Source organism: Mytilus californianus, unplaced genomic scaffold, assembly GCF_021869535.1.
Source record: "Mytilus californianus isolate M0D057914Y unplaced genomic scaffold, xbMytCali1.0.p SCAF_3, whole genome shotgun sequence".
NCBI lineage: Eukaryota > Metazoa > Mollusca > Bivalvia > Mytilida > Mytilidae > Mytilus > Mytilus californianus.
In genome coordinates this window covers 46,889,031-46,916,843 of record NW_026262679.1, presented here as the reverse complement: position 1 = coordinate 46,916,843, position 27,813 = coordinate 46,889,031, and the positions used below count along the sequence as shown (strand labels likewise).

Sequence of the window (27,813 nt, the reverse complement as noted above, 5' to 3'; positions counted from 1 at the left end):
AGACCAGTAAAAATATCTGCAAAAATTTCAAGAAGTAATCTTTAATTGCACAGTATGGCGCATTAGATTTGTAAAATCTTTGACCACATTTATTTATTTGTTATGCCGAATCTAACCGTGTATTTAGATTTTTAATTTTGGGTCCAGTTTTCAAATTGGCCTACATTAAGGTCCAAAGGGTCCAAAATTAAACTTTGTTTGATTTTAACAAAAATTGAATATATGGGGTTCTTTGATATGCTGAATCTAAACATGTATTTAGATTTTTGATTTTTGGTCCAGTTTTCAAGTTGGTCCAAATTGGGGTCCAAAATTAAACTTTGTTTGATTTCAACAAAAATTGAATATATGGGGTTCTTTGATATGCTGAATCTAACCATGTATTTAGATTTTTTATTTGTGGACCCCGCTATCAAATTGGTTCATATTGAGGTCAAAAGGGTCCAAAATTAAACTTCGTTTGATTTCATCAAAAATTGAATTATTGGGGTTCTTTGATATGCCAAATCTAACCGTGTATTTAGATTTTTAATTTTGGGTCCTGTTTTTTAAATTGGTCTACATTAAGGTCCAAAGGGTCCAAAATTAAACTTTAGTTTGATTTTAACAAAAATTGAATTCTTGGGGTTCTTTGATATGCTGAATCTAAACATGTGTTTAGATTTTTGATTATGGGCCCAGTTTTCAAGTTTGTCCAAGTTGGGGTCCAAAATTAAACTTTGTTTGATTTCAACAAAAATTGAATATATGGGGTTCTTTGATATGCTGAATCTAACCATGTATTTTGATTTTAGACATTGGACCATAATAGGTAAATTAAAAAAAATTCAAGTTCTTAGACCACATTCTTTCTGTGTCAGAAACCTATGCTGTGTCAAATATTTAATCACAATCCAAATTCAGAGCTGTATCAAGCTTGAATGTTGTGTCCATACTTGCCCCAACTGTTCAGGGTTCGACCTCTGCGGTCGTATCAAGCTGCGCCCAGCGAAGCATTTTATTTGCATTATGTGTGGAATGATTTTATTTTCTTGGTAGTAAAGATATGTCCTTCTACTTTACTATTTATACCCCAGGTACTAGTATCATATTTTTCTATTTTTAGGAAGAAAGATGTCGTGGTTACAAAGAAAGATAAAATATTAAACTGCAACATAGTAGCAGATTGCATTTGTGCAACGAACATGAGGTACTGTAGTAATTTGCCTCTTTAGAATCTAAAGGACTATGGGTAATCTCATTGTTCGTACACCAAAATGAAAATAACGTAACATCATTGGTTGAATTTCCATTGTTTAGTCCTTACTAAACCAATCAATGTTTTGGTGTACACTTTTGAAAATATTACCCAGAATGCATTAGATTCTGAAACAGTGAATTGAAATGTAATTGTATATAAATGATAGTAACGTTCATGGAAACCCACAAATTCATTGAAAAAAGAGCCATTAAAATATTAATAGAAAACATTGATAAACATGATAAATGAAATAACATTCTAAAACTAAATAGCAAACATGCTTTGTTTCACAAAAATGCTAAATTTCTATGCAGGCATTCAAATATGTTTACTGCAATGAGAATCAAGCATGTCTTAAATAGTATGACAAGAACTGTTGCAATTGTAATATTTTAAAACAGCAAAAGCTCATGTTTTATATATTTTGTTAAAATGAATGGCCAGAATTATTTATAGTATAGGCTTTTATAGCTTCTCCTGTTGGATAAAGGGACAACTATAATTTTGAAATTACACTGCAATCAAATTGAACATTTAAAATGGACTTTGATTGAAGTCAATTTATGGTTTTTTTCTACAAATTTATCAATTATTTGATCAATTATATGTACAAATCATATTTATTCATTTAATTCTACTACTTTTGAGCTATTTTGTTTCTAATAACTGCAGAAAAACAGGAGAGATTGGAGAAAAGGTTTTGCTTCAGTAAAAAAAGTAAAAATGAAATAATTTCCAAAATATTTGTTACATTTAAGAATTAATTTTTATTACCAGAGCAATCACAGATTTTCCAAAATTCCTTGGAATTGCCATGGAAACATTTCTAGGTTTATGTGATGACGCTGAGTCAGATGTACGAATGGTAGGAGATGAATGCATTAACAGATCGATAAAGGTAAGGGTTGTCATGGAATCATTTCTAGGTCTAATTTAAGAAACAAATTTATAAAGATGTATGAAGAGAAAGAATCTATCTGGGTTTTTTTCTGTGAAGCTAATTGTTCTTACATTCCAACTTTCTATACTCAAGTTGTGTTTTGGTGTATGTAAGGATGTCAGTATTAAAATGTTCCTTAGACTTTCTTCCATTGGTGACAATAAACTCTAAGAGCTAAGGGATAGTATTCTGCTGTCTTCCCAATGTATCTTGCATTTCTGTAATCTAGGCATTTTACTCTGCCTGGTGATAAGCCATGTAAAAAAACTGATTCCTGCAGGTTGTTTTTGCTGCAGTGGTATTTTCCTCCTTTTGCTTGCATTTAACTAACTAGTTTCATTTTCCTGAGTTTGTGACAGCAATTTGATTTCTTCACCTTTTTGTTCAAAAATATCCACAAAATACTGGAGCAATTTAATTCATAGCTAGGGACTTGGTTTGTGGGTATCGAGGACTGTTTAGTTCCCTAGGCCATTCATATCATACTTTTAGTGACCTAATCTACTCCAAAGACTGTTTTTTGCCTTTGGCTACAATGTGCCCATTTTTCAACTTTCCACCTCTAGGTGGATTCCATATTTAGCCACATTGGTCCTACTGTGTAAGAGGCAATAGTTTGTTTGGAAGATTTTCAAGCTCAGCTACATATTTTTAGTAAATTCTACTGCTTTGCAATAGTGAGGCTGAATGCAAGATTGGCAAACATAAACACTACAACACCAACTTTGCATTAGACATCCCTCTTATGAATAAACATTTATTTATTTTTGAATGCAAAAAATGTGTAATACAGATTAGTCTGACATGTAGTTTTTATTCATATCATTCTTAGGTCCTGTTAGAGACAAATTTAGGAAGATTACAGGTAGAGTTATATAAAGAAATAAAGAAGAATGGTGCATCTAGAAGTTTAAGAGCAGCTGTATGGAGATTTGCTGACATGGCACATCTGATAAGACCACAGAAGAGCAGGTATCACAAAATATGTTTTATAGATAATGTCTTTTGTAAAATTTGTAAAATATTATGGAATATACTGATTATCCGGTTTTCATTAAATTAGTATTGTAAAATATCTGGTATGAGTCACAATATTTTTACAAGAACATCAACTAATACATACACTAAACCTAAACTTTTCCAAATATCCCTTTCCTTGAATACTAACTTGTTTTGGTGAAATTAAGTAACAGAAAGCAATAAATCATTTCAATGGTTGTTCATATTGTGATAACTGCTTTGGGAATGCAAATATATTTTGATACGCCCTTTTATGGGACGTATTATGGTATACCGTTGACCGTCTGTCCGTCCGTCGTCAACATGTCGGACATTAACTCAAAAAAGCTTTAACCAATATGCATGAAAATTTGGTGAATTGTTTATATCTATTGACGTGAGCTCCATTTAGTTTTTTATAAATTTCAGATTTACCGTTACTGAGTTTTGGGGTTTTATTCATTAAAATAGGGGGGATTTTCCAGTTTTCCGACAATAACTCAAGAATGCTTTCACCAATATGCAGGAAACTTTGGTGAATTGTTTATATCTATTGACGTGAGCTCCCTTTTGATTTTTATAAATTTAAGATTTTACGTTTTCGAGTTACAGGGTTTTATTCATAAAAAAGGGTGATTTTCCAGTTTTCTGACAATAACTAAAAAATGCTTTCAGCAGTTCTCATGAATCTTTGGTGAATTGTTTATATCTGTTGATGTAAGCTCCCTTTAGAATTTTATAAATTTTAGATTTTACATTTCTGAGTTATGGGGTTTTATTCATTAAAAAAGGGGGGATTTTCCAGTTTTTGGACAATAAATCAAAAATGCTTTCAGCAGTTCTCATGAAACTTTGGTGAATTATTTATAGCTATTGATGTAATCTCCCTAAATTTCAAATATGACATTGAGAAGACATTGAACTATATTTGTTTATAGTCTGACAATAGATTTACTAAGTATTGCGCAACAGCACAGTGTATTGCACAACAGCAAGAAATCTTTAATTGAAGATAAATTCAATTCATATAACCAATTTCAAGTTCTTTGACTACATTTATTCAGAAACCTATAATATGTCAAATATTTAATTACAATCCAAATTCAGACCTGTATCAAGCTTGAATATTGTGTCCATTTTTGCCCCAACTGTTCAGGGTTGGACCTCTGTGGGCGTATCCAGCTGCGCTCAGCTAAGCAGTTCATTTCAGGGGAGGGGGAGAGCTTGGAAGATTTCGTAAAAGATTTTTTAATTGATTTTTTGGTTAATATACTTTTGACAAAATCATGGTCTTTGGACTTGGAACATTTCTTTATTTAGAGGGTACCATAGAAATAGGTAGTAATTACAAATTATCATACAAAATTTTATCTATTTTCTCTCAGCCATGATGTTTTCTGTTCTTTGATTATGAATTTTACCCCATCATACACACTTGTATCTTTTAACTTATTTCTATATTTCCAGACCATATATAGTGAACTTATTACCATGTTTGGCAAGGATATGCAAGAGAGAAGATGAAGCTATCCAAGAAACATTGTCAATAGCCATGCAGAAAATCTGTCCTCCATTAATGAGCTTTGCAACAGAATCAGAGGTTAAAGTAAGGTTCATTCTTTTACTCACAAATACATGTTAAATGTCCATATTCTTTCAATTACAAGTACACATTAAATGTCCATATTCTTTCACTTACAAGTACACGTTAAATGTCCATATTCTTTCAAGTATGTATTAAATGTCCATATTGGATAATTCTTTTAAATCACAAGTACATGTTAAATTTCCATATTTTTTCACTCACAAGTACATGTTAAATGTCCATGTACCTGGTAAACATGATTTGTTATAGTTTCAGTTTGAAGTTTGAATGTTACATTTTGACAATTATCAGATTTTTTGTGTAATGGAACTGGACAAGGGGACCAATTTTGCTTGTATGTTATATAATGTACCAAGTCTAAGAAAAATTACCTGTAGATTGAAACACTAGATTAAAGTCCTTCAAAGGGAGATAACTAAAAAAAGTATCCCAAAACCAAACATACCATGGATCTCATATAACATTCTAGTAAACTGGGAATTTTGGAATAGACTCTTATTTTCAAGAAATTATAGCATCACATCCATAACAAAACCTAAAAGAAAATCATATGAGATAGCATGACATTCAAGCAATATAACATCACATTACCATAATGTTTGGACAACACTGACATTCTTGTAAGTCTTTTTATACAGTGAATGCATGAATATATATGTTATACAAGGGTAGTGTTGATGACTGTTACAATATGTGCAAAAAATAGGGTCAAAAAGTTAAATCCATTACTTTTTTAGATGTATATATTATATTGTAGGCCCTCCTGAAAGCATTTTTACCAAATCTGCGATCAAACCTGGCATCATGTAGAAGGAATGCTGCCTCTAGTTTAGTATTGATCTGTCGTTACAGTAGGAGTCCAGGGTCATTCTTTAAATACTTACTGGGAATACTTGTAGGTAAGTCAGTTTAATAATTGGTAGTGCCAGCTCATTTATAATTTGAAATTATATTTTGTCTTTTTCATTTTGGTGTCTTACATTTAATATTGAAATGGCATATAAAGTAAAATAAAGTTAAACATTCTCAACATAACACAGGTTTTCTTGTAATAGGGTTTTATTCTGAATTTACCTAGCAACGTTCAAACAATTATTGTCTATCTTTTTCTCTTTTATGTGAAATTCCTCAACTGTCTGTCCTCACTTACCTATCTGACATTGCCCTTTTCTGTGTTCACTGGTGTTGTGCTTGGTAAATTCATTATGTATCAGTTCCCAAATAACCTATCTGACATAATCTAGTTAATTTATGTCATTTTTGATATTACAGATTATGTAATACCAGTTGATGGTGACCAGCCACAATACCTATTGCTTGGTATTCTGCTGTGTCTTAGAACTTTGATCCCCCATTTGTCTGACCCTGCCAATCAAGATCATGGAATGAAGGGAAGTTTTGGAAATACAACTAAAGATAAAGAGGATACAGGAAATAAAGAACAGCTGATAAAGGTAACATACTATCGAATTAAATGCAATTTTCTAATCAAACTTTTATGGAAAGATTGTGAGTGCATTATCTCAGTTTACACATCATTTATCTCTAGGAAAAATGTGTTTTATCCTTGTAATTCTAAACCCAAACATTTGTTGTTTTTGTCTAGCCTTGACGGAGTCAAAAAGCGAGACATAGGTATGCTGTTTCCGGCGTCATTTGCTTAGTTTACATGTATTACCGTATTTTGCGGATTAAAAAGCGCACCCCTAAATAAGGCGCACGGCCGTTTTTGGGGGTGAGGATTGTTTTTTTCCTTACATAAAACGCACCTGCATATAAAGCGCACCCTGAAGAAAACGTACATGCATTCTACTGACCTTAGCGTAATGAAAGTTCACTCCTTCTTGTAACTCACTCCGTAACATGTTTCATTTTTATTTTCAGATTGTTGAGAAAGTTGAAAGACATTTTGTATATATTTATTTGTTTCATATTAAAATAAATAAATGTTAATAAAATTATTATAATTTTCTTATTGTTTTAATCATGCCAGATTCATTAGTTGTTTTTTGTCAACAATGGCCATGTGTTGACAGCTTGGGTGTCCATTGAACCTTGTTGTTTTGATTAAAATTAGTTCGGTGTTGATTGCTTATTTATTGTTTGAATTGGAATCAAGGATTTTAATTAATCTTGAAAAGGTATTCATTTAAAAGTTACCCAAGCCATAAAACTGCCATTGTTTACCTTGATTATGACCTACTTAATTACCTGTACCCACGTGTGAAAACTGTTCACCCATAAGTCAGGAAAAAAATTATTAAATTAAATCTAAAGAATTTTATTGTTGTTTATAAAATAAAAGTTTAAGTTTTATAAGTAACAAACATTTTTCAATTTAAACTTGGTTGAAAACTGCAACAAAACCATTCAGTTTCTGCAAGTCATTGTCTATTTTTAACTGAAAGTGAGATGGGCCACGGAAAGGGGAATTCAAATAAGACGGCGATATATAAATGTCTTAGCATATTGAATTATGAAAATTAATATTCATTTTTTTTATTTCTTACACCAATATGTGGCTACAATATTTCATAAAGATATTTCATTTTGAAACAATAAAACAACAAGCAGTTACTCCTCAATAGTATATCCTGTATGGTACCTCTTTTCAAACACGCTTATCTTTCTTTGTTTATGAAACACTTTAAAGGGTTCATTTCAGCACATGGTTATCACCATCGTCATTAAAAGAGACTTGAAATATTGGAAAGAAACACAATCACTTCCTTTGTTATTTCTAAAGAAGATTTTATTTAAAAACACATTACAACAACAAACAATTACATATTTATTGTAAATACACAATTAATATCCTGTATGGTACCTCTTTCAAACACGGTTATCTTTCTTTGTTTATGTAATAAACACATGGTTATCAACTCCGTAAGCCAACAATGAAATAAAGAACAAATGATAAAGTATATATATTTTTATTCATAACAAAATATGCCACATGAACAATTTATCAAGTCACTGCAAGCACTTGACAATCTGACGATCTCCATAAAAAAAAATACAGATATATATTTTTTTTCACGCTTGCCCTGAAACTGAAAAAAATACATACATAAAGCGCACCTGAGTATAACACGCAGGGACAATGACAGAGAAAAAAACCTGCGGCTTATTTAACGAATTTAACGGTAGTTTGTGATTAGGTCAGTTTATGGGGGACCACTAATGGTAGGTCAATGATATTTGGTATGCAGTTGTATTAACAATGGCACATCTCATTACCATGGAGATTATTTAGCCCTGCCCCTCAGTCAAGGTCTATTGACTTTGAAACTTTGCTTAGTTTACATGTATTAGTTTATGATTAGGTCAGTTTATAGGGAGCCACTAGTGGTAGGTCAATGATATTTGGTATGCAGTTGTATAAGCATTGGCATATCTCATTTCCATGGAGATTATTTGGCCCTGCCCCCTCATTCATGGTCTATTGACTTTGAAACTTTTGCTTAGTTTTCATGTATTAGTTTGTAATTAGGTCAGTTTAAGGGTAACTGTTAGTGGTAGGTCAATGATAATTGGTATGCATTGTATAAGCATTAGCACATCTCATTTCCATGGAGAATATTTGGTCCTTACCCCTCAGTCATGGTCTATTGACTTTGAAACTTTTGCTTAGTTTACATGTATTGGTTTGTGATTAGGTCAGTTCAAGATGAACCACTAATGTTAAGTCAATGATATTTAGTATGCAAATGTATTGGCATTTGCAAGTTTCATCTCCATGGAGATTATATAACCCCACCCCCTAATTATGGTTCATTGACTTTGAAACTTTTACATAGTTTACAAGTTAATGTTTGTGTTTAGGTTTGTTTTAAGGGAACGACTTATGAAAAGTCAATGGTATTTGGTTTGCAGTTGTATTAGCATTGGCACATCTCATTTCCATGGAGATTGTTTAGCCCTGTACCTTCAGTCATGGTTCATTGACTTTGAATATTTGCATAACTTACATGTTAAAGTATTGCTATTTTAATTTCAACATTTGCATTATCAAAATAACAAATAGGCGAGACATATCTCTGTGTTAACAGTTTATTTCTTTAAGTTTTAGTTTCGTGGAACCCCAGCATTTCTTCATATGAATCACATATGAATATATAACCCATTGAAATCGACATAATGTTTACATAGGTTACAAAAGTAGTTCTGGCAATATTGTCTATCAAAGTGTAAACCAATGAAAGAAATTCTTAGGAAACAATCTCATTAAAGGATTTGTAGATATGCACATTAAACAAGAATTATTGTCAAATACTTATACTTTTATTTCGGATTTATAAAATTTGGAGTTAGACGACAATTATTTAACTGTGGTTAGAGGACAATTATTTAACTGGTAAGAATCAGAACAAAATCTGTGACCGTCTTTTTAAATCAAACTTAGTAAATGCAATTTGCAGGTTCTGATTGAAAAAAAGCTTTTCAATATAAACTAGAAAAAATAAATTTTTTAAAAGTATGTTTACATGAATCAGCTGTTTCCGAGTGAGTTCTTGACAATGGCTCGATTGACTCTGTGAGTACTCATGTACTTTTGACCTAATCAGCATCTCTAGTATTTAAATAATCCAAATGGAAGTCATTTTAATAAGCCACTATAGTATATATTATTTTGTTTTTATAAGTACGTCTAAACAAGTGACAACTCTACGACAGATCCATTCATTGGATCACCAGTGAAGGTGATACATGCCTGAAAACACATATTATATTCATATGTTCTTCCCTTGCCGGGGTTTTAACTCATGCTATTATTTTGTTTTTATCTTATACATGTAGGTATTACAAATATTAGTGTTCATGATGAACCATAAAGATCACAATGTTGTGAATGCTGCTTTAGAAGTGTGTCAACAGTTATTCAAACATCCCACACCAGTGTTACTCTCCATACTCAACACGAAAGGGAGTATTAAAAAGACAACAGTGTACAAGGTGGATGTGTTATCACAAACAACAGACTTGGGTAACTTATGCCATTGTTTCATTCAATAGTCATGTTGAGCATTTTTATTACCTGATTGTTGACCTAGAACAGAGATTGAAAAACAAAAGTTTTTAGTTGGGTAAATAGTTGGCTGAAGTAAAAGTTATTTATAGTTGGCTAAAGTAAACATTATTTATAGCTGGTTGAAATAAAAAAAGTTATTTATAGTTCGCTAAAATAAAAATTATTTATAGTTGGCTAAAATAAAAGTTATTTATAGTTGGCTAAAACAAAAGTTATTTATAGTTGGCTAAAATAAAAGTTATTTATAGTTGGCTAAATTAAAAGTAATTTGTTGGCTGTAAATGGCTGTACATGAGATAAAATTTCTATGAAATACTAGATTATAGCAAATAGAATATATATATGGAGGTATCAACATTGTTGCTGTTCTTCATTTATAATCTGCTGGAAGGTATTTATAGATGAACAAAAAAGCTTGCATTTTACAGCCATGTTAAGTCTTCTTTTACATGTCCATGAAGAACAAAAAGAAGTGATGAATGTGGTACTAGAATTATCATGGGGTTAAAAAGACACAAAAAATCAATCCTTAGATAGCACTTCCCCCTTTTTAAATGACATGTTACAGAAACAGATCTACAATAAAACAATACCATATAATACTTCATTTATAAATAGTGATACTGAGACTTCATCTATACAAATAATATCATACCTTCTTACGCCTTGTGTCGAAATGTTGTACTTCTTTAAAGTAAGGTTTTGAAACACCAATTAGTGAATCTTTGTCAGATATTTGGAATCCTCTATTTTTATCCATGTAGTGCCATTAAAAACTTTGCCCACTAACCCCTCTTTTTATCGGTAATTTGTACATTTTTCCTTTGATGTGTACTCACTGATAATGTTAGTATCAGTGGACTGGTCGTGATAAAACAAATTATTGGGTCAGTTTGCAATTGACATGCGCGAATGCACTGGTAAGGATCTACTTTCCCTTTCATTTACAAAATCGTGTGTGATTTTTTTCGCAAAAATTTTAACAGAAAATGTAAGAAAATCTACCGTAATTCATTTTCAATACTTTGTGCAAGAGAACGCAATGTTTTCTGCACTGTGACAAAATTTCAAATGACATAATGTAGTCTGTGACGTCAAGTGTGATTCACCATCATTCGACACGATAAAGTAGTTCGTTTGCTATTTTCTCTATTATTGCAGTGATTTTCTTTTTTTCATAATTACCAACAAAAAGTCCTTTATTCTATATTTATCATTTTATTAAAATAAGTTTAAAAAGCCATTTTTGAAAATATTATAAAATCCTTGCTATTTTTTCATAGATTTTGCGAACATCCTTCAGTCTAAAAAGCACAAATTGTAAAGGAAGAACAACAGTGCAAGACTGCTGTCAATAAGGTTATTTAACCAAACAGTAAATCATTGAAATTATAACTTAAAATCTAACAAATTGATTTATGCTATTTTAATAGGGATAAATGCTGTACCAAGTATGTCTAAATTAGAAGATGACATTACTGTAGATGATGATACAGATATTTCTGAATCCCTAGCAGACGAACTTGCTGACCAATCACACCTCATGTCAGATCTTGAAAACGTTTTACCTGATAAGATATTGGATGAAGATGATGGAAAGACGCAGAAGTCAGAGAATGTAAAAATAGATAGTGACAGCAATCAGGTTGTGTTTACGACATCTGACACAGAATATTCTGGTCTTACGATCGGTGATTTGAATGATGACAAATCAGAAAAGTCCAATTTATCACAGATGCGAACTGGTAGTCAGGAGACATTAGATAGTGTTCAGAGTCTCAGTCCAACACATCAAACTCTGCCACAGTTAAATGTTACGCAGGACATGAACGGAAATCCTGAAATTGAATTAGAAATTTCACCAGAACAACCTGAAATTAGTTCAAAAGACACAGAAATTCTTTTAGATCATATTGGAGCTTTAACTGATGATGAAAAACCTATTGTTTATTTCGCTAGATATATTTGTCGTAAATTTTTACTAGCTGGACAAAAAGGGGAGATAATAACTGACAGGAAAGTTCGTGTCAGTATCAAATCGTTAGCTTTGGGATGTATCAGTTGTATACTTAACATTTTGCCAGAAATATTCTTTCATAATGTGTTCAAAGATGTAGATACTGGTTAGTGTAAATTAAATTTATTTAATGGCAAGCCTGATCAAGAAATACTGACATTTAATTGTATCGAGATTTTCAAGATTTCAAGTCAAAATTGATTTCAAATGAACACAATTCATATATTATTGTTTGTTTGTCAATCCATATGCCAGTCCAGATATTGTGTCATCTAGAATAACCTTGTGACCTTATGTAAAAATCAATAAAATTTATTGAATTTTATGTAGGTCTGAGATCACATTTTGACATTAAACTTTTTAAATTGGACCAATCTTTAGTAAAGAAAATCCATTAGATTGATGTTTCCATTCAAGACACTTTTTGAGAAGAATAAAAAAACTGTAATTTGGGGGGTGGGGGGAATAGTATCAGTATTCACTTTCAAATATGTGTCACAGGATGTCTAATCAAAATGTTTTGATGACAAATTAATAATATACTGCTTAGGTTTTTGCAAGATATTTATGGGTATAAATAAGGAATACATCATATTTAAAATAAAATATTTAAACATCTGCAAAAGCACCAAGTTTTTAAGTACTTATTTTCAAGAAATGACATTGATTAAATATCTTGAAAATGACATTTTTAATAATTTGATGTTCAAATTACCATAAAATGAGGCTGGTTCAAAAAATAGTAATTCCATTCTTGTATCTTGTCCTCTCTGGATAAGTTGAAGTAAAACTTATCAACTATTAGCTATGAAAATAACCAGACAAAAGAGATTTTAACAATGACAGGCCGTAACAATATTTGTACTTGATGATATGAAGATTCACATTTTATTTCAGAACATTATCAGTTAATACAAGATGTTATGATATATGCTAGTCACCTTGACCCACAGTTGAAGGGTAATGTGACATTGCTGATTGGTAACTTTGTTCGTTCAGCCTTGAAGGCAGCTAAAGGCAACTTTAACAAGTGGACTGTCATTCTTGGTTATGATGTGAAAGGTTAGTTTCATAGTTTAAAGGCATATGATGAAGTAGCAAGGGTTATTTATAATGCATCCATACTTAACCCATTGTTTTGCAACATTTCTAATGATGAACATAAGAAATTCACACAAAAATCACTTACGTCATCAAATCGGTTACATGATTTTTTCATATTCAACCTTCAATTTAGGTACTTTCTGAAAGGCCTTTAAATTAGGGAATACTTTGCAAAAAATAGAGTGAAAATATCTCTTTCTATTTCTGTTTTGTAAGTTGTTTTATTTTTTCAGATAAGTATTGAAACATGAAATTTTGTGTTTTTACATGAAACATGCAAATTTGAACCTGAAATGTATCGAAAAGTAAGTAAAGAAGGTAAAATTTTCTTTGCATATTTTGGTATTGCATAGTAATATTGACTTTGTTTCCAATACACAGAGATCTTTTCTGTATCATATGCCCTTGAGTATTTATTATGTATTTGATATAGATAAGATTTATGGCTTACCTAGATTTTTTGTTGAATTAAGAGCTGGAAGATACAAATCAAATTTCACCTTGTCACTTTTGCAATTGAAGAGATCAAGGGTTGAAGTTAAATCCCTACTATAGTGATTGGCTTTAGGAGTTTTTACTAATATATACTGAATACTTGGAAATTATTGCGATGGTTTTATTATTGCTAAAATTTCAACATGATAGGAATCGCAAAAAATTAAAACTTGCATTTTATATTTTGATAGCATTGTAAATTTTGTTTTTAGCATTTCCTGAACTCGTGTTGATTGTTCAACAATCTCATATAATAAAGGAATGCAATCATTTCTGTATTTACAGTAATGTAAAACTGCGTAGGCCTCTGTCTCACCAAGGACCTCTTAGAATAATTTTAATTGGTTTTTATTGTCGAAAGTCACAGTATCCGAGACAGGTATTACTATCTGGTGGCAGCGGTGTAAATTGTTTGTATAAAGCTTTATATTTAAGAAGGTAGAAGACCTGGATGCTTATATATTGTATGCAAATACCTTATGTAACGAAGTTTTCGTCAATCATATATCCATTGTCCTTAGCTTATTTTCATGGTTCAAAATGATTTTTTTTTGTCATGTGAATTTCTCACTTATTATGAGTAACAGGATAACTATATTTGGTATATGGGTTCCTCGCAACGTCTACATGTCTGTTAGACAGAATTCACCTGACCTCAACCTCAATTCATGGATCAGTGATCAAGGTTAAAGTTACATGATTAGGTCCGTTTCTCAAATACTATAAGCAGTAGGTCAACTATATTTGGTGTATGGAATGATTGGAATGAGTACATGTCAGTCTGGCAGGTTTCATCTGACCTTGACCTCATTTTCATGGTACATTGCTCAATATTAAGTTTTTGTGTTTTTGTCTGTTTTTCAAGTACTATAAGCAATAGGTCAACTATATGTGGTGTATGGAATGATTGTAAGGTGTACATGTCTGCCTAGCAGTTATCATCTGACCTTGACCTCATTTGTATGGTTCAAAGGTCATTGTTAAGTTTTTGTGTTTTGGTCTGTTTTTCAAATACTATATAGCTAATAGCAATAAGTCAGCTATATTTGGTGTATGGAATAATTGTAAGGTGCACATGTCTGTCTGGCAGGTATAATCTGACCTTGACCTTATTTTCATGGTTCATTTTGGTGGGGTTCGTGTTGCTTAGTCTTTAGTTTTCTATGTTGTGTCTTGTGTACTATTATTTGTCTGTTTGTCTTTTTATTTTTTAGCCATGGCGTTGTCAGTTTATTTTCAATCTATGAGTTTGACTGTCCCTCTGGTATCTATCGCCCCCCTTTGTCAATGTTAAGTTTTTGTGTTTTGGTCTGTTTTTCAATTAGCATACCAATAGGTCAACTATATTTGGTGAATAGAAAAATTGTAAGGTGTATATGGCTGTCTGACATGATTTATCTGACCTTGACCTCATTTTCATGGTTCTTTAAAGATGTTAAGTTTCTGTAATGCTTTTAGTAAAACCTTTATATTTAAAACTTTCAACATAAAATTAATGGTCAGTAAAGCAGGCAAGACATTTCAGCGTGTGCACTCTTGTTTTAATCATATTGAAGAGGGACAATGGGTTTAAGTATTCTAGGAATCAAAGAAAAGTAAATTTTGTACATTATTTGTTGACAGATACATGTATCTGATCCTTTAATCAATAATTTTATTTTTATTTTTCAGCTCTTACAATTTCCACATTATTAGAAACAATCCTTGGTGTGTTAGATGACAGTTCCTCTGTTGCTGTCAGACTGGCATTGTCAGCATTACAACTATGCATTCATGATTTGTTACTAAGTGTGGATAGTAACATAGGTTTACAAGCTTTGCTTAAGTTACTGGAAATCAGAGAAAATCCATACTGGTTAGTCAAGGTAAGTCTTCTCTCAGATAAGAAAAAAAATGTACTGGTTAGTCAAGATAAGTCTTCTCTCAGACAAGAGAAAACTTGTACTAGTTAGTCAAGATAAATCTTCTCTCAGACAAGAGAAAATATTTGTACTGGTTATAGTCAAGGTAAGTCTTCTCTCAGATGAGAAAAAGATTGTACTGGCTAGTCAAGATAAGTCTTCTCTCTGATAAGAAGAAAATATACTGGTAAGCCAATGTAAGCCTTCTCTCAGATAAGAGAAAATGTGTACTGGTTAGTCATGGTAAGCCTTCTTCTAGAAGGTCGAACATTTGTACTGGTTAGCACAACAATGATACCTGCTCTAGACAAACGTTTATAGTGATATAGATTGATTAGTTGGTTTTGCTTGCTTAACGTTCATTGGCAAATATTAGAGATATAGAAGACTTTTGTTGTATGATGCAATGTATCTTTTTGTAGGTAGAGATATTGGATTTGATTGGATCTATCAACTTCAGAGTGGTTACACATTTAGAATCTTGTTGTGACGATGTACAAAAGGGAGACAATCACTATCTAGGAGTAAGTACACAAGTTAAAACAAATTTTTTAAGTAACAAAAGACTAGAAGATTGTACCAGTAACAAAAGACTAAAGAAGTATCAAAGCAATTCACCATTTTATTTTGTCTGCCATTGAAGAAAGTAAATCAATTTTCCAGTAATTGTCTAACAGTAAGTTTTTGATGTCACTGACTAAAAGAGATTATTTGGCAAATAACATTTAAAAAAAAAAATGAAAAAACTTTTAGTACAGTTGCAAATCAAAAAGATCAAATCCGCAGTTGACATTTGATTGTTGCAATCCACAAACAAAGTATCGAGGACTTTGAGTGTGTTTCTCATCATTTTTTTCCAAAATCTTTGTTGTTTAATCTGAATATCTGTTATGCATGAAGTATAAGGAATTTGTAGTTTTGTTCTGACAAAAAATCATCACTGAATTATGTAATTGGTGGTTAAGAGCTTGTTAAAAGGTAAAAATGATAAATATCAGAAGCTGCCAAACAAAATTTAAAACTCAATTCAGAGGAAGGAGTATTTTTGGAAGTTGATAAAAAATAATGACAGTAGGAAATAAGGTAAAATGTACAAGTGACTATAGAATGTTATCCTGACTTTGTTGGATATAAAAAGTGAATGTCTTGATGTTTTTCCATCGATAGATCTCATATATTGTTTAATTTTTTCTTCAGAAATTAAATTTACAGAAGCGAGTTGTGTCAGATATCATTATGGCCTATTTTGGTTCAGATGACACCAGAGTGCGTCACAATGCTGCACAGACACTTGTCAAGTAAGTTCTAATGAAACAAGAGTATGTCACAATGCTGCATAAACACTTGTGATAGTATTGTACTGCTACTCAGAGGTTTTTGAAATGAGTTTAAAAGATGCCATAATATAGTATTTAGGCTCTTAACATACAAAGAACCAAGTCCAAGATAAGACATTTACATTTAATCTTGGTTTTCATTTATCTAGGATCATATAGAAGTCTGTGTATGTTTGAGATTCCAATATGATCACAGAACTCAATGAGTTTCAATGAATTTCAATTGTTAACATCTTTAACTTTGAGTTTTTATACGACCGCAAAAAAATTTTTGTGGTCGTATATTGGTATGACGTTGGCGTCGTCGTCGTCCGGCGTCGTCGTCGGCGTCGTCCGGCGTCGTCCGAAGACACATTGGTTTTCGCACTCTAACTTTAGTTTAAGTGAATGGATCTTTATGAAATTTTACCACAAGGTTCAATACCACAAAAGGAAGGTTGGGATTGATTTTGGGGGTTATGGTAATAACAGTAAAGGAATTAGGGGCCAAAAATAAGCATTTTTGTAACTTCCAGACATAACTTGTGTGTTAGTGTATGGATCTCTCTGACATTGTACCACAAGGTTCCATATCACTAAAGGAATGCTGGGATTGATTTTGGGGGTAATTGCCTCCAAATTTTAGGAATTAGGGGCCAAAAAAGGGGCAAAAAACAAGCATTTTTCTAGTTTCATGACAATAACTTGTGTGTAAGTGTATGGATCTTTCTGAAATTGTACTACAAGGTTCCATATCACAAAGGGAAAGCTGGGTTTGAGTTTGGGGGTAATTGCCCTAAACGTTTAGGAATTTGGGGCCAAAAAGGGGCCAAAAAACACATTTTTTTCTAGTTTCCAGACAATAACTTGTGTTCAAGTGTATGGATCTCTCTGAAATTGTACTGCAAGGTACCATACCACAAAGGGAAGGCTGGGATTGAGTTTGGGGGTGATGAATCATAATGGGGGTTCAAAAAATTTTGGGGGGGGATTTATTTTTTTTTCCTTTTTTTTCTTTTTTTCCTTTTTTGTTTCTTTTAAAATTTTCCATTTTAAGTTGGTTATTTCTGATTTATATTTAAAATCAAATAATAATGATATGGTAGGAGATACACACCAAACAGGATGTGTAAATTATTATATAATAAGTATTGTGCAATAGCAAGAAATTTTCAATTGCACAGTATTGCACAATAGCAAGAAATCTTCAATTGCACAGTATTGCGCAATAGCAAGAAATCTTCAATTGCACAGTATTGCGCAATAGCAAGAAATATCCAATAGCACAATATTGCGCAATAGCAAGAAATTGTCAATTGTACAGTATTGCGCAATAGCAAGAAATATTTAATAGCACAGGATTGTGCAAAAGAAGATACTTCCTATAAATTGCTTATTTCTTGACCAATTTCAATGGGGTTTTATTCTTGATTTCATGGGGTTCTTTGATATGCTGAATCTAACCGTTTATTTAGTTTTTGGATTTTGGGCCCCGTTTTTAAATTGGTCCACATTGAGGTCCAAAGGGTCCAAAATTAAACTTTGTTTGATTTCATCAAAAATTGAATTATTGGGGTTCTTTGATATGCCGAATCTAACTGTGTATTTAGATTCTTAAATTTTGGTTCCGTTTTCAAATTGGTCTACATTAAGGTCCAAAGGGTCCAAAATTAAACTTAGTTTGATTTTAACAAAAATTGAATTCTTAGGGTTCTTTGATATGCTGAATCTAAACATGTATTTAGATTTTTGATTATGGGCCCAGTTTTCAAGTTGGTCCAAATCGGGGTCCAAAATTAAACTTTGTTTGATTTCAACAAAAATTGAATATATAGGGTTCTTTGATATGCTGAATCTAACCATGTATTTAGATTTTTGATTTTTGGGCCCCGTTATCAACTTTGTCCACATTGAGGTCAAAAGGGTCCAAAATTAAACTTTGTTTGATTTCATCAAAAATTGAATTATTGGGGTTCTTTGATATGCCGAATCTAACCGTGTATTTAGATTCTTAATTTTTGGTTCCGTTTTCAAATTGGTCTACATTAAGGTCCAAAGGGTCTAAAATTAAACTTAGTTTGATTTTAACAAAAATTGAATTCTTAGGGTTCTTTGATATGCTGAATCTAAACATGTATTTAGATTTTTGATTATGGGCCCAGTTTTCAAGTTGGTCCAAATCGGGGTCCAAAATTAAACTTTGTTTGATTTCAACAAAAATTGAATATATGGGGTTCTTTGATATGCTGAATCTAACCATGTATTTAGATTTTTGATTTTTGGGCCCAGTTATCAACTTTGTCCACATTGAGGTCAAAAGGGTCCAAAATTAAACTTTGTTTGATTTCATCAAAAATTGAATTCTTGGGGTTCTTTGATATGCTGAATCTAACCATGTATTTAGATTTTGGATATTGGACCATAATAGGTGAATGTCCAATTTAAAATTTTTAAGTTCTTAGACCACATTCAATCTGTGTTAGAAACCTATGCTGTGTCAAATATTTAATCACAATCCAAATCCAAAGCTGTATCAAGCTTGAATGTTGTGTCCATACTTCCCCCAACTGTTCAGGGTTCGACCTCTGCGGTCGTATCAAGCTGCGCCCTGCGGAGCATTTTATTTTTTGTGTTTTTGATTTTGATAAAAGTAGAACAACTTCAAAAGGGACATCTTAGATTGTATTGTTTTCAAAACCTGTTGCCCAAAAGACTATTGGAAGTTCATGGAATGATTTCTTAATAGAATTTTAATTTTTAACATTACTGTAGAGCATTCTGAATTTATACTTAGTAAATGTATGTGCAATCTTGTTTTGAAGTAAAGTAACAACAATAGTTATAACATGATTTTAGACTATTTACTTGCTCACTTGGTATATATTATTTTTTTTCAGATTAATTCCAAACCTGTTCTTTCCTGTTGATCATTCCCAACATGATCCCATTATAACAGAATCAAGATTCCAAGTTGAGGGACTGATGTGCCATGTAACTAGAGATAGCAGTCTAGATTTGCCTCCCCTTGTTCTCGGTCTAGTCAAACCATACCATGTGATAAATCATGTGCCTGTCCAGTCTGATGTAGAGAGTAATTTATCAAGAGTTGTTATGAACCTACTACACATTCTAAATATGTCAGACTCCAAACAGCTGACAGTAAGTTTACTTTGATGAAAACTATTTTAGAATTTCATGGTTGATAGTTGTTCTTCTTGCCCTTCCACTCTCTGTCTGCTTGTCCAGACAATTAAAAAAAAAACCAAAGGACCCAATTTGTTTAAACTTTTGCAGAATATTATGAATGACTAGGGTATTAGTTTATTTTTAATTGATTTTCATAGCATGTTATAAACCACAAAATACATTCTTTGTTTTATTCTTGCCAATTTCCCCTTGAACATTCCAGAGTTATAGTCCTGTATTTCTTTAAAAATTTAAAAAAATATTTTTGGATGATGCAGAGTAAAGTACTGAACCAAATTGATTGAAATTTTAATCAACCACAAAATACAGGTGACTGTTGATTTTTGTAGATTTCCATTTTAACTTCCCAAAGTTACATTCCTTTATTTTCTGGAAAATGATAAAAACAGTAATGATTTCTGAATGATATAGAGAGAATCACTGCATCAGATGGATTGAAATTATAATGGAATGAATTTGATTACAAAATATGTAAGTCCAGAATGATTTGCTACATTTTCTTGCGATTTTAATGTTTGTGTTCAAAAGCTATGATCAGTTATTATTTATTTCCTGAAATATTTCCAAAGTTTAGGATTCCAGAGGATTGTCATGTCAAATTGATTTAAATTATTTTGAGAATTTCTAGCTAAGCTGGGTTAAGTATTCCTAAAAACAAGGATTTGAACAATGTTTTTATGCCCCCGCCGTAGCGGTGGGGGCATTAAGTTTTACCCTTGTCCGTCTGTACGTACGAACGTACATCCCAAAATTGGTTTCCGTTCTCTAACTTGAGTTTGCTTCAACCAAATGTTATCAAACTTATACACGATGCTTATTACCACAAAACACAGATCAAGTTTAAATTTTGGTGGCGTCACTTTAACCGTTCTAGAGTTATGCCCCTTTATAAATGGAAAAATTGCAAAATTTTTAGTTTCCGTTCTCTAACTTAAGTTTGCCTCAACCAAATGTTATGAAATTTATACACAATGCTTATTACCACAAAACACAGATCGAGTTTGAATTTTGTTTGCGTCACTTTAACTGTTCTAGAGTTATGCCCCTTTATAAATGGAAAAATTGAAAACAAAAATATTTTCTTCTAAATATCAAGTAATTTTTACAAAAATTGGAGTTATCTTCCTTTGTCCATGATTATAGTTGAATCAACTACAATCAATGCTTTATACAATGCAATGTTTAATTTTGACTTCCACTGATAAAACACAGATCAAGTTAAATTTGGGTAGTGTCACTTTAACCATTATTGAGTTATGCCCCTTTATAAATCGAAAGATTGCAAAATTTTTAGTTTCTATTCTGTAACTTAAGTTTGCCCCAACCAAACATTATGAAACCTATACACAATATTCATTACATGTACTACAAATCTAAGATCAAGTACAAATTTTTTGTTTCCGTTTTCTTACTTTAGTTTGCCTCAACCAAATGTTATGAAACTTATACACAATGCTTATTACTACATAATACAGAGTAAGTACAAAATTTGGTGGTGACACTTTTACCATTCTTGAGTTATGTCTCTTTATAAACATAAAAATTGCTGAATTTTTCGTTTCCCTTCTCTAACTTTCGTTTGTCTCAACCAAATGTTATAAAACTTATACACAACCGTTCTAGAGTTATGCCTGTTTACAAATAGAAAATTTGCTGAAATTTTAGTTTCTGTTCTTTACTTAAGTTAGCCTCAACCAAATGTTGTGAGACTTACACACAATGCTTATTACCACAAAACTCAGATCAAGTTCAAATTTGGGTAGCGTCACTTTTACCGTTCTTCAGTTATATCCCTTTATAACTATATGATATGCAAGCGGGGGCATCATCTGTGTCCACATGTGGACACTATCCACATTTATTTTGATTTCAATTCATCACAAAAAGTATTCCTACAAACAAGGATTTTCGTGGATTTAGAAAAAATGGTAGTTTCATTATTTCATGGTTTTGCCAGAATTTATGTACAAACCTGTAGAAAATTTGTACTTCGGCGATCATTTAAATTTTTGATTTACCTTTACTCACGAAATCCACAAAAATTAGTATCCCACAAATAAAAGTAAACACCTTTTATATAACTACCTGATACTACCAAAGCTGTTCTACATAAGCAAGCAATAAAGGAACAAAATATTTATATAATATTGTACTGAGTTTATATTTTTGTTTGTATTGCAGTATGGGTGTTGTCATGCCTTATGTCTACTATCTGAGACCTACCCAGCCACAGTCTACTGCCACTCATGGTGTTGTGGTCCACCTACCCCATTGGTACCTAAAGATAGTACAGCCAAACAAACCAGTAAACGTCCTCCATCAAGGTCACTAAGTTCATCAAGGTGAGTGATTCGATTTTCAATCCATGGAAGTGTGGTGAAAAAACATCATACTAATAGTTAAAGATAATAATGGATAAACTAGAATACATTCTTCAACAACAATCACTTTGTTCATCAAGATGATTAACTCTATCCTGACTTCTGCCACTCAAGGTACTTATAGTTAGTCCCAATAGACAAACTAGATGACGTTCTCCATCAAGATCATTTATGAATAAAATTAGAAGTTGAGTATATGTCAAACGACACATATAACCAAGGACATTTAGAGGTCAACATACAGTCTTCAACAATAGATAGGTGTCTATACAATATCTCAATCTATATTAAAATGATCCAGAGTCTAAAAAAGTTGTGAATAAATTATTAAACAGAAACATTCATCAAATATCTTCCCCATCAATACTGAAGTCTCCAAACAACCAAAAAATAGTAAGATACTGTAAATTCAGAAATTACAGTATGAGCTAAGGCAACCACCGACAAGGTTCTTAGCTTATGACATACACTCACATGTTTTTTATGTCAGGCTAAAACTTGGTTCATCAAGGGGAGTTACCTCCTTCTTGCTTACTGTCATTTTAATGTTTTGGTACACACAACTCAGTGGTTTATAAAGAAAGTTCAACCAAATAAACCAGCATACATTTTTTGTTACATTGTAACAATCTTTCTATTCTTTATTTTATTTTGAACGAGACCAAAACATGGATGATGTGACCATTAGATCAGGTGGTGTAGTTCTGACCATTGTCCTGTCTTTGTTGATATCACTCATACTCAGATTTTATTATTTATTTGCAGTACCCATAGTATAGATGAGATGACCACTGGCTCTGGTGGTGGACTTTTGACCATTGTCCTGTCCTTGTTAACCTCACACATGGTCAGTCTGGACATTAAAGCTCATAGTGATGCTCTGAAGCTGGCAGGAAATCTAGTAGCTGGTTTGTATACAGTCTAGTACAGTTAATTCAAAGGTCTGGTAAATCCACCCTCCAAATATATTCCTATATGTCATTACTGTTTGTAGTGTAACATTACTTCTGCTACAGTTGGAATTAACTTCCAGAAAATGTATATCATTTATACAATAAATTACTGCAGTTAGATAAATAATTGTAATTTTTTTTTTCATATGGATGCTTGTGCATTATGTGTAATCTTCTATTCAAAGATGGGCTTCTGAAAAGTACTAAAATCACTCTGTTCAAAAATTAACATTTACTATATAACCTTTATTACAAGAAAGATTGTGCTTTGTAGAGGCCTTTTGGAATGACACAATATAGGATTTAAATGCAAACCAATCATTATGAATGAAATTTATCTAATTTACCAGATTTTTCTACATTTTCTATTTTTTTAACACACCAAAAGCTATCACATTAAGTTCACTCCAAAGAAGCTATTAAATTACCATTATTCATACTTTGCTGGGAAAACCATATTTGGTTGAAATTTTTATGACCCTGCAACTAAAAGTTGGGGGCATATTGTTGTCCCCTGTCCGTCTGTCCGTCCTATCGTCCGTCCTTCCATCCGTCCTACCGTCTGTACGCCCTTCCGTCCGTCTGTCCCATTTTGGGTATATAGTTATTCCACATAACTCCTCCTACAGTTTGAATGCTAGGAAGTTTTCACTTTGCTGGCTGTTTGTACATATATTGAAGGTGTGCATGTGGTCAGGGATTTGATTTTTTATCAATATTTGCTCTTTTGGGAGATAGTTGAACTTTGTCATTATTTTGTGTATTTTAAAATAACACTTTGCCTCTGCGGGGGCATCAGTTGTGTCTCCCAGACACAATAATATCTCAAAGAAAGTCCTGCATTGACTTTGTTATAAAACAGTTATATCTTTAATAAAAACTATAAGACAGGAATATTTACCAGACAGCATGGTATTGTAAAAATGTCAAAACATACATGTAAGATATAATCTTTCACTTTAATATTTAACAAAGCAGAACCTGACAGTGAAAAATTACAATGAATCAAGAGGAGACTTCTTATAAAGTTTTAATAATACATATAAATATGGTTGAAAATGTTGACAAAAGTCACATATTCAATATCAGATGTTCTTGAAGCAAGATATTGATTTGGAAAGATATCATTAACGTAGATGATTTCAAACAAAATCATGTTTGGGAATTCAAGCAAAAAACAATCAATTAATCAATCAATCAAAAAACAATAAATTAATCAATCAATCAAAATCATTTTTTAGGAGCCACATATAAGTCCTTAAAAGTTATAGATGATAGTCATCATACAGAAGAACATCCTGAAACTAAATGGGCAGCAATCTCTGACAGAGTACTGGTTCCACTAATAGATCAACTGTTTACTCATATAGCAAGGTAAGTGAATGGAAACCTGGTATCCTGTTTGATAGAATAATGGTTTCTTCAATTTCAGATGTTTACTTTTTAACACACTATATTACCATCTATCAGAATTGCAGATGCAATAGGTAACACAGATTAAAATCATCTGTACACAATTGCAAAATACATTGTACGTGTATTGCAATGGCAACCGGAATAGCAGACACAGATATGCTGTACATGATAGCAAAAATGATTGTTTTTAATGGCAATCAGGAACACAGATCCTGTTGTAGCTGCTGTAGTCAAAGGCAGTAATAGGGTGTGTTTAATATCAAAACTTATTGGTATGGTATTGGATATCACAAAATTCTAAACTAAGAAAATGTAATGTTTCAAGTTATTGTGTAATATTATTGAAATCAACTGATCTTTATTTTATGTAGACAGAATGGTCAAGAAATTTTAACCATCCCCTGAATTCTGAATTCTTTATAAAGAGACTGAAGTATAGTTAATATTGAAATTCTTTAAATCTTTGGTTTGATGTTAATAAAAGGAGATGTGGGTAATACATAAATAAGACAGCAACCCAATGACGTAAACCAAGTTACTTAAAGACATCTCGAGTTAAACATGCTATCTTCATCAGTAGACAGGTATCTATACAATATTTCAAGCTTTAATTTGATGAAAATCTTTTTTAAAAACTTTTAACAGAGACTATCCATGATCTGCCATTAACACCAAATCCCCTAAATGTATATTTTGTCTTATTAGAATATAATGGGAAATGCTTTTTGTTTTTCAGGTTGCTGAACATATTTACACATGTAATAGAAGAAAATGTGCCTGGTCCTCCACAGATGAAACCCACCTTACCCTCTTTACCAAATGCTCCTTCTTTGAGTCCGATTAAACGTAAATCTAAGGCAGAAAACTCACCAGGTGGCACTACAACTACGCCAGATAAATCAACACCTCAAAAACAACCCAAAGGTATCTTGAACATGCATGTGAATGTAACAAGTACAAAATTGTTGATATGCACATTTAGTCAATAACTCAAAAAGAAACAGCTGGCTCTTCTAATTCATGTTCAAAATTGAATTTATCAAATGAAATGTGATCTATTGAAGAAAAACACAGTAAATCTAATGACAGATCGTTTACTCAATGCTCAGCAATTCTTTTTTATGCCCCTGCCGTAGCGGAGGGGGCATTAAGTTTTACCCTTGTACGTCCCAAAATTGGTTTCCGTTATCTAATTTTAGTTTGCCTCAACCAAATATTATGAAACTTATACACAATGCTTTTACCACAAAACACAGATCAAGTTTGAATTTTGGTGGCATCACTTTAACCGTTCTAGAGTTATGCCCCTGTACAAATGGAAAAATTGCTAATTTTTTTGTTTCCGTTCTCTAACTTCAGTTTACCTCAACCAAATGTTATGAAACTTATACACAATGCTTATTACCACAAAACACAGATCAAGTTTGTATTTTGGTGGCGTCACTTTTACCGTTCTAGAGTTATGCCCCTTTATAAATGGAAAAATTGCTGAATTTTTCCTTTCCATTCTTTAACTTTAGTTTACCTCAACGAAATATTATGAAACTTATACACAATGCTTATAACCACACAACACAGATCAAGTTTGAATTTTGGTGGCGTCGCTTTTGCCGTTCCTGAGTTATGCACCTCTACAAATGGATAAATTGCTGAATTTTTCGTTTCCATTCTCTTACTTTAGTTTGCCTCAACCAAATGTTATGAAACTTATACACAATGCTTATTACCATAAAACACAGATCAAGTTCGAATTTTGGTGGTGTCACTTTTGCTGTCCTAGAGTTATGCCCCTCTACAAATGGAAAAATTGCTGAATTTTTCGTTTCCTTTCTCTTACTTTAGTTTGCCTCTACAAAATGTTATGAAACGTATACACAATACTTATTACCACAAAACTCAGATCAAGTACAAATTTGAGTAGCGTCACTTTTACAGTTCTTGAGTTATATCCCTTTATAACATTATATGCAAGCAGGGGCATCATCTGTGTCCCATGGACACATTCCCCATTTATTTTTTTTTAGAAAAATGCAAGAGTTTTTTAAAATATCAATTACTGCCTTTAAAATGTATCATAACATGAAAACTTTGTTTTGTTGTATTATTTTTTTCCATCGGGAACATATTATTTGGCAATTTACATATAAATATAAGCAAGTATCTGTATGGAAAAAAAATACATTATTTTTATCGTCTGTGTACTTACATGTATTTCAGAAAAAGAAAAAGAACCAGAAAAAGATAAAAATAAGAAAGATGCAATAGGGTTATTCTATAATACTCCTCATTATATGAAATTATATGAAGTGTTCAAGGGAGCTTACTCAAATTATCAGGTAAATATGTTCTTATTATTTAAACCATCTTTTATGAAAATTTGTGTAGACTAGTTTGAAAAAAGACAACAAATGTTGCAAAGCTAGTCATAGCTTTTACTGTTTCAGTTAACAATATCAAGGTCATCAGCGTCTTATGTTTAGTTGTCTGATCAGGGCCATTCCTGAATAAGTACTTAAGATACACCATTGATATCCACTCCCATATGCAAATTCATGGTACATAGGTAAATAACTTTTAAATGCAAGTTGACTTTTATTACAAAAATTATCTGAGTAACACCCTTAATTATTCCATTTTTTAGCTCACCTGACCTGAAAGGTCAAGTGAGCTTTTCTCATCACTTTGCGTCCGTCGTCCTGCGTCTGTCGTCCGTCGTCCGTAAACTTTTACAAAAATCTTCTCCTCTGAAACTACTGGGCCAAATTTGACCAAACTTGGCCACAATCATCATTGGGGTATCTAGTTTAAAAAATGTGTCCGGTGACCCGGCCAACCAACCAAGATGGCCGCCATGGCTAAAAATAGAACATAGGGGTAAAATGTAGATTTTGGCTTATATCTCTGAAACCAAAGCATTAAGAGCAAATCTGACAAAGGGTAAAATTGTTTATTAGGTCAAGATTTATCTGCCCTGAAATTTTCAGATGAATCGGACAACCTGTTGTTGGGTTGCTGCCCCTGAATTGGTAATTTTAAGGAAATTTTGCCGTTTTTGGTTATCATCTTGAATATTATTATAGCTAGAGATAAACTGTAAACAGGAATAATGTTCAGCAAAGTAAGATCTACAAATAAGTCAACTTGACCAAAATGGTCAGTTGACCCCTTAAGGAGTTATTGCCCTTTATAGTCAATTTTTAACCATT

General features: G+C 32.1%; 1 protein-coding gene and 1 long non-coding RNA gene across 2 annotated transcripts in view; one reads left to right on the top strand and one right to left on the bottom strand.

Annotated features, from left to right (window-relative positions):
- The window catches only part of LOC127734693 (huntingtin-like), a 74,646-nt gene that overhangs the window by 4,816 nt on the left and 42,017 nt on the right, over positions 1-27,813 (top strand). The window contains exons 3-20 of the mRNA XM_052244685.1: positions 1,106-1,189; positions 2,018-2,138; positions 3,013-3,152; positions 4,647-4,785; positions 5,543-5,684; positions 6,058-6,239; positions 9,586-9,772; positions 11,251-11,940; positions 12,732-12,896; positions 15,105-15,298; positions 15,757-15,858; positions 16,532-16,632; positions 19,548-19,809; positions 22,039-22,199; positions 23,004-23,146; positions 24,433-24,565; positions 25,344-25,531; positions 26,825-26,943. Coding sequence (XP_052100645.1) covers positions 1,106-1,189; positions 2,018-2,138; positions 3,013-3,152; positions 4,647-4,785; positions 5,543-5,684; positions 6,058-6,239; positions 9,586-9,772; positions 11,251-11,940; positions 12,732-12,896; positions 15,105-15,298; positions 15,757-15,858; positions 16,532-16,632; positions 19,548-19,809; positions 22,039-22,199; positions 23,004-23,146; positions 24,433-24,565; positions 25,344-25,531; positions 26,825-26,943 — 3,253 coding nt within the window. The remainder of the gene's footprint in view (positions 1-1,105; positions 1,190-2,017; positions 2,139-3,012; positions 3,153-4,646; positions 4,786-5,542; positions 5,685-6,057; positions 6,240-9,585; positions 9,773-11,250; positions 11,941-12,731; positions 12,897-15,104; positions 15,299-15,756; positions 15,859-16,531; positions 16,633-19,547; positions 19,810-22,038; positions 22,200-23,003; positions 23,147-24,432; positions 24,566-25,343; positions 25,532-26,824; positions 26,944-27,813) is intronic.
- Positions 20-19,284, bottom strand: LOC127734742 (uncharacterized). Its single transcript, XR_007997737.1, has 2 exons — positions 19,234-19,284; positions 20-960 (listed from the first exon to the last, which is right to left on the bottom strand). It is a non-coding gene; the product is annotated as an uncharacterized LOC127734742 (long non-coding RNA).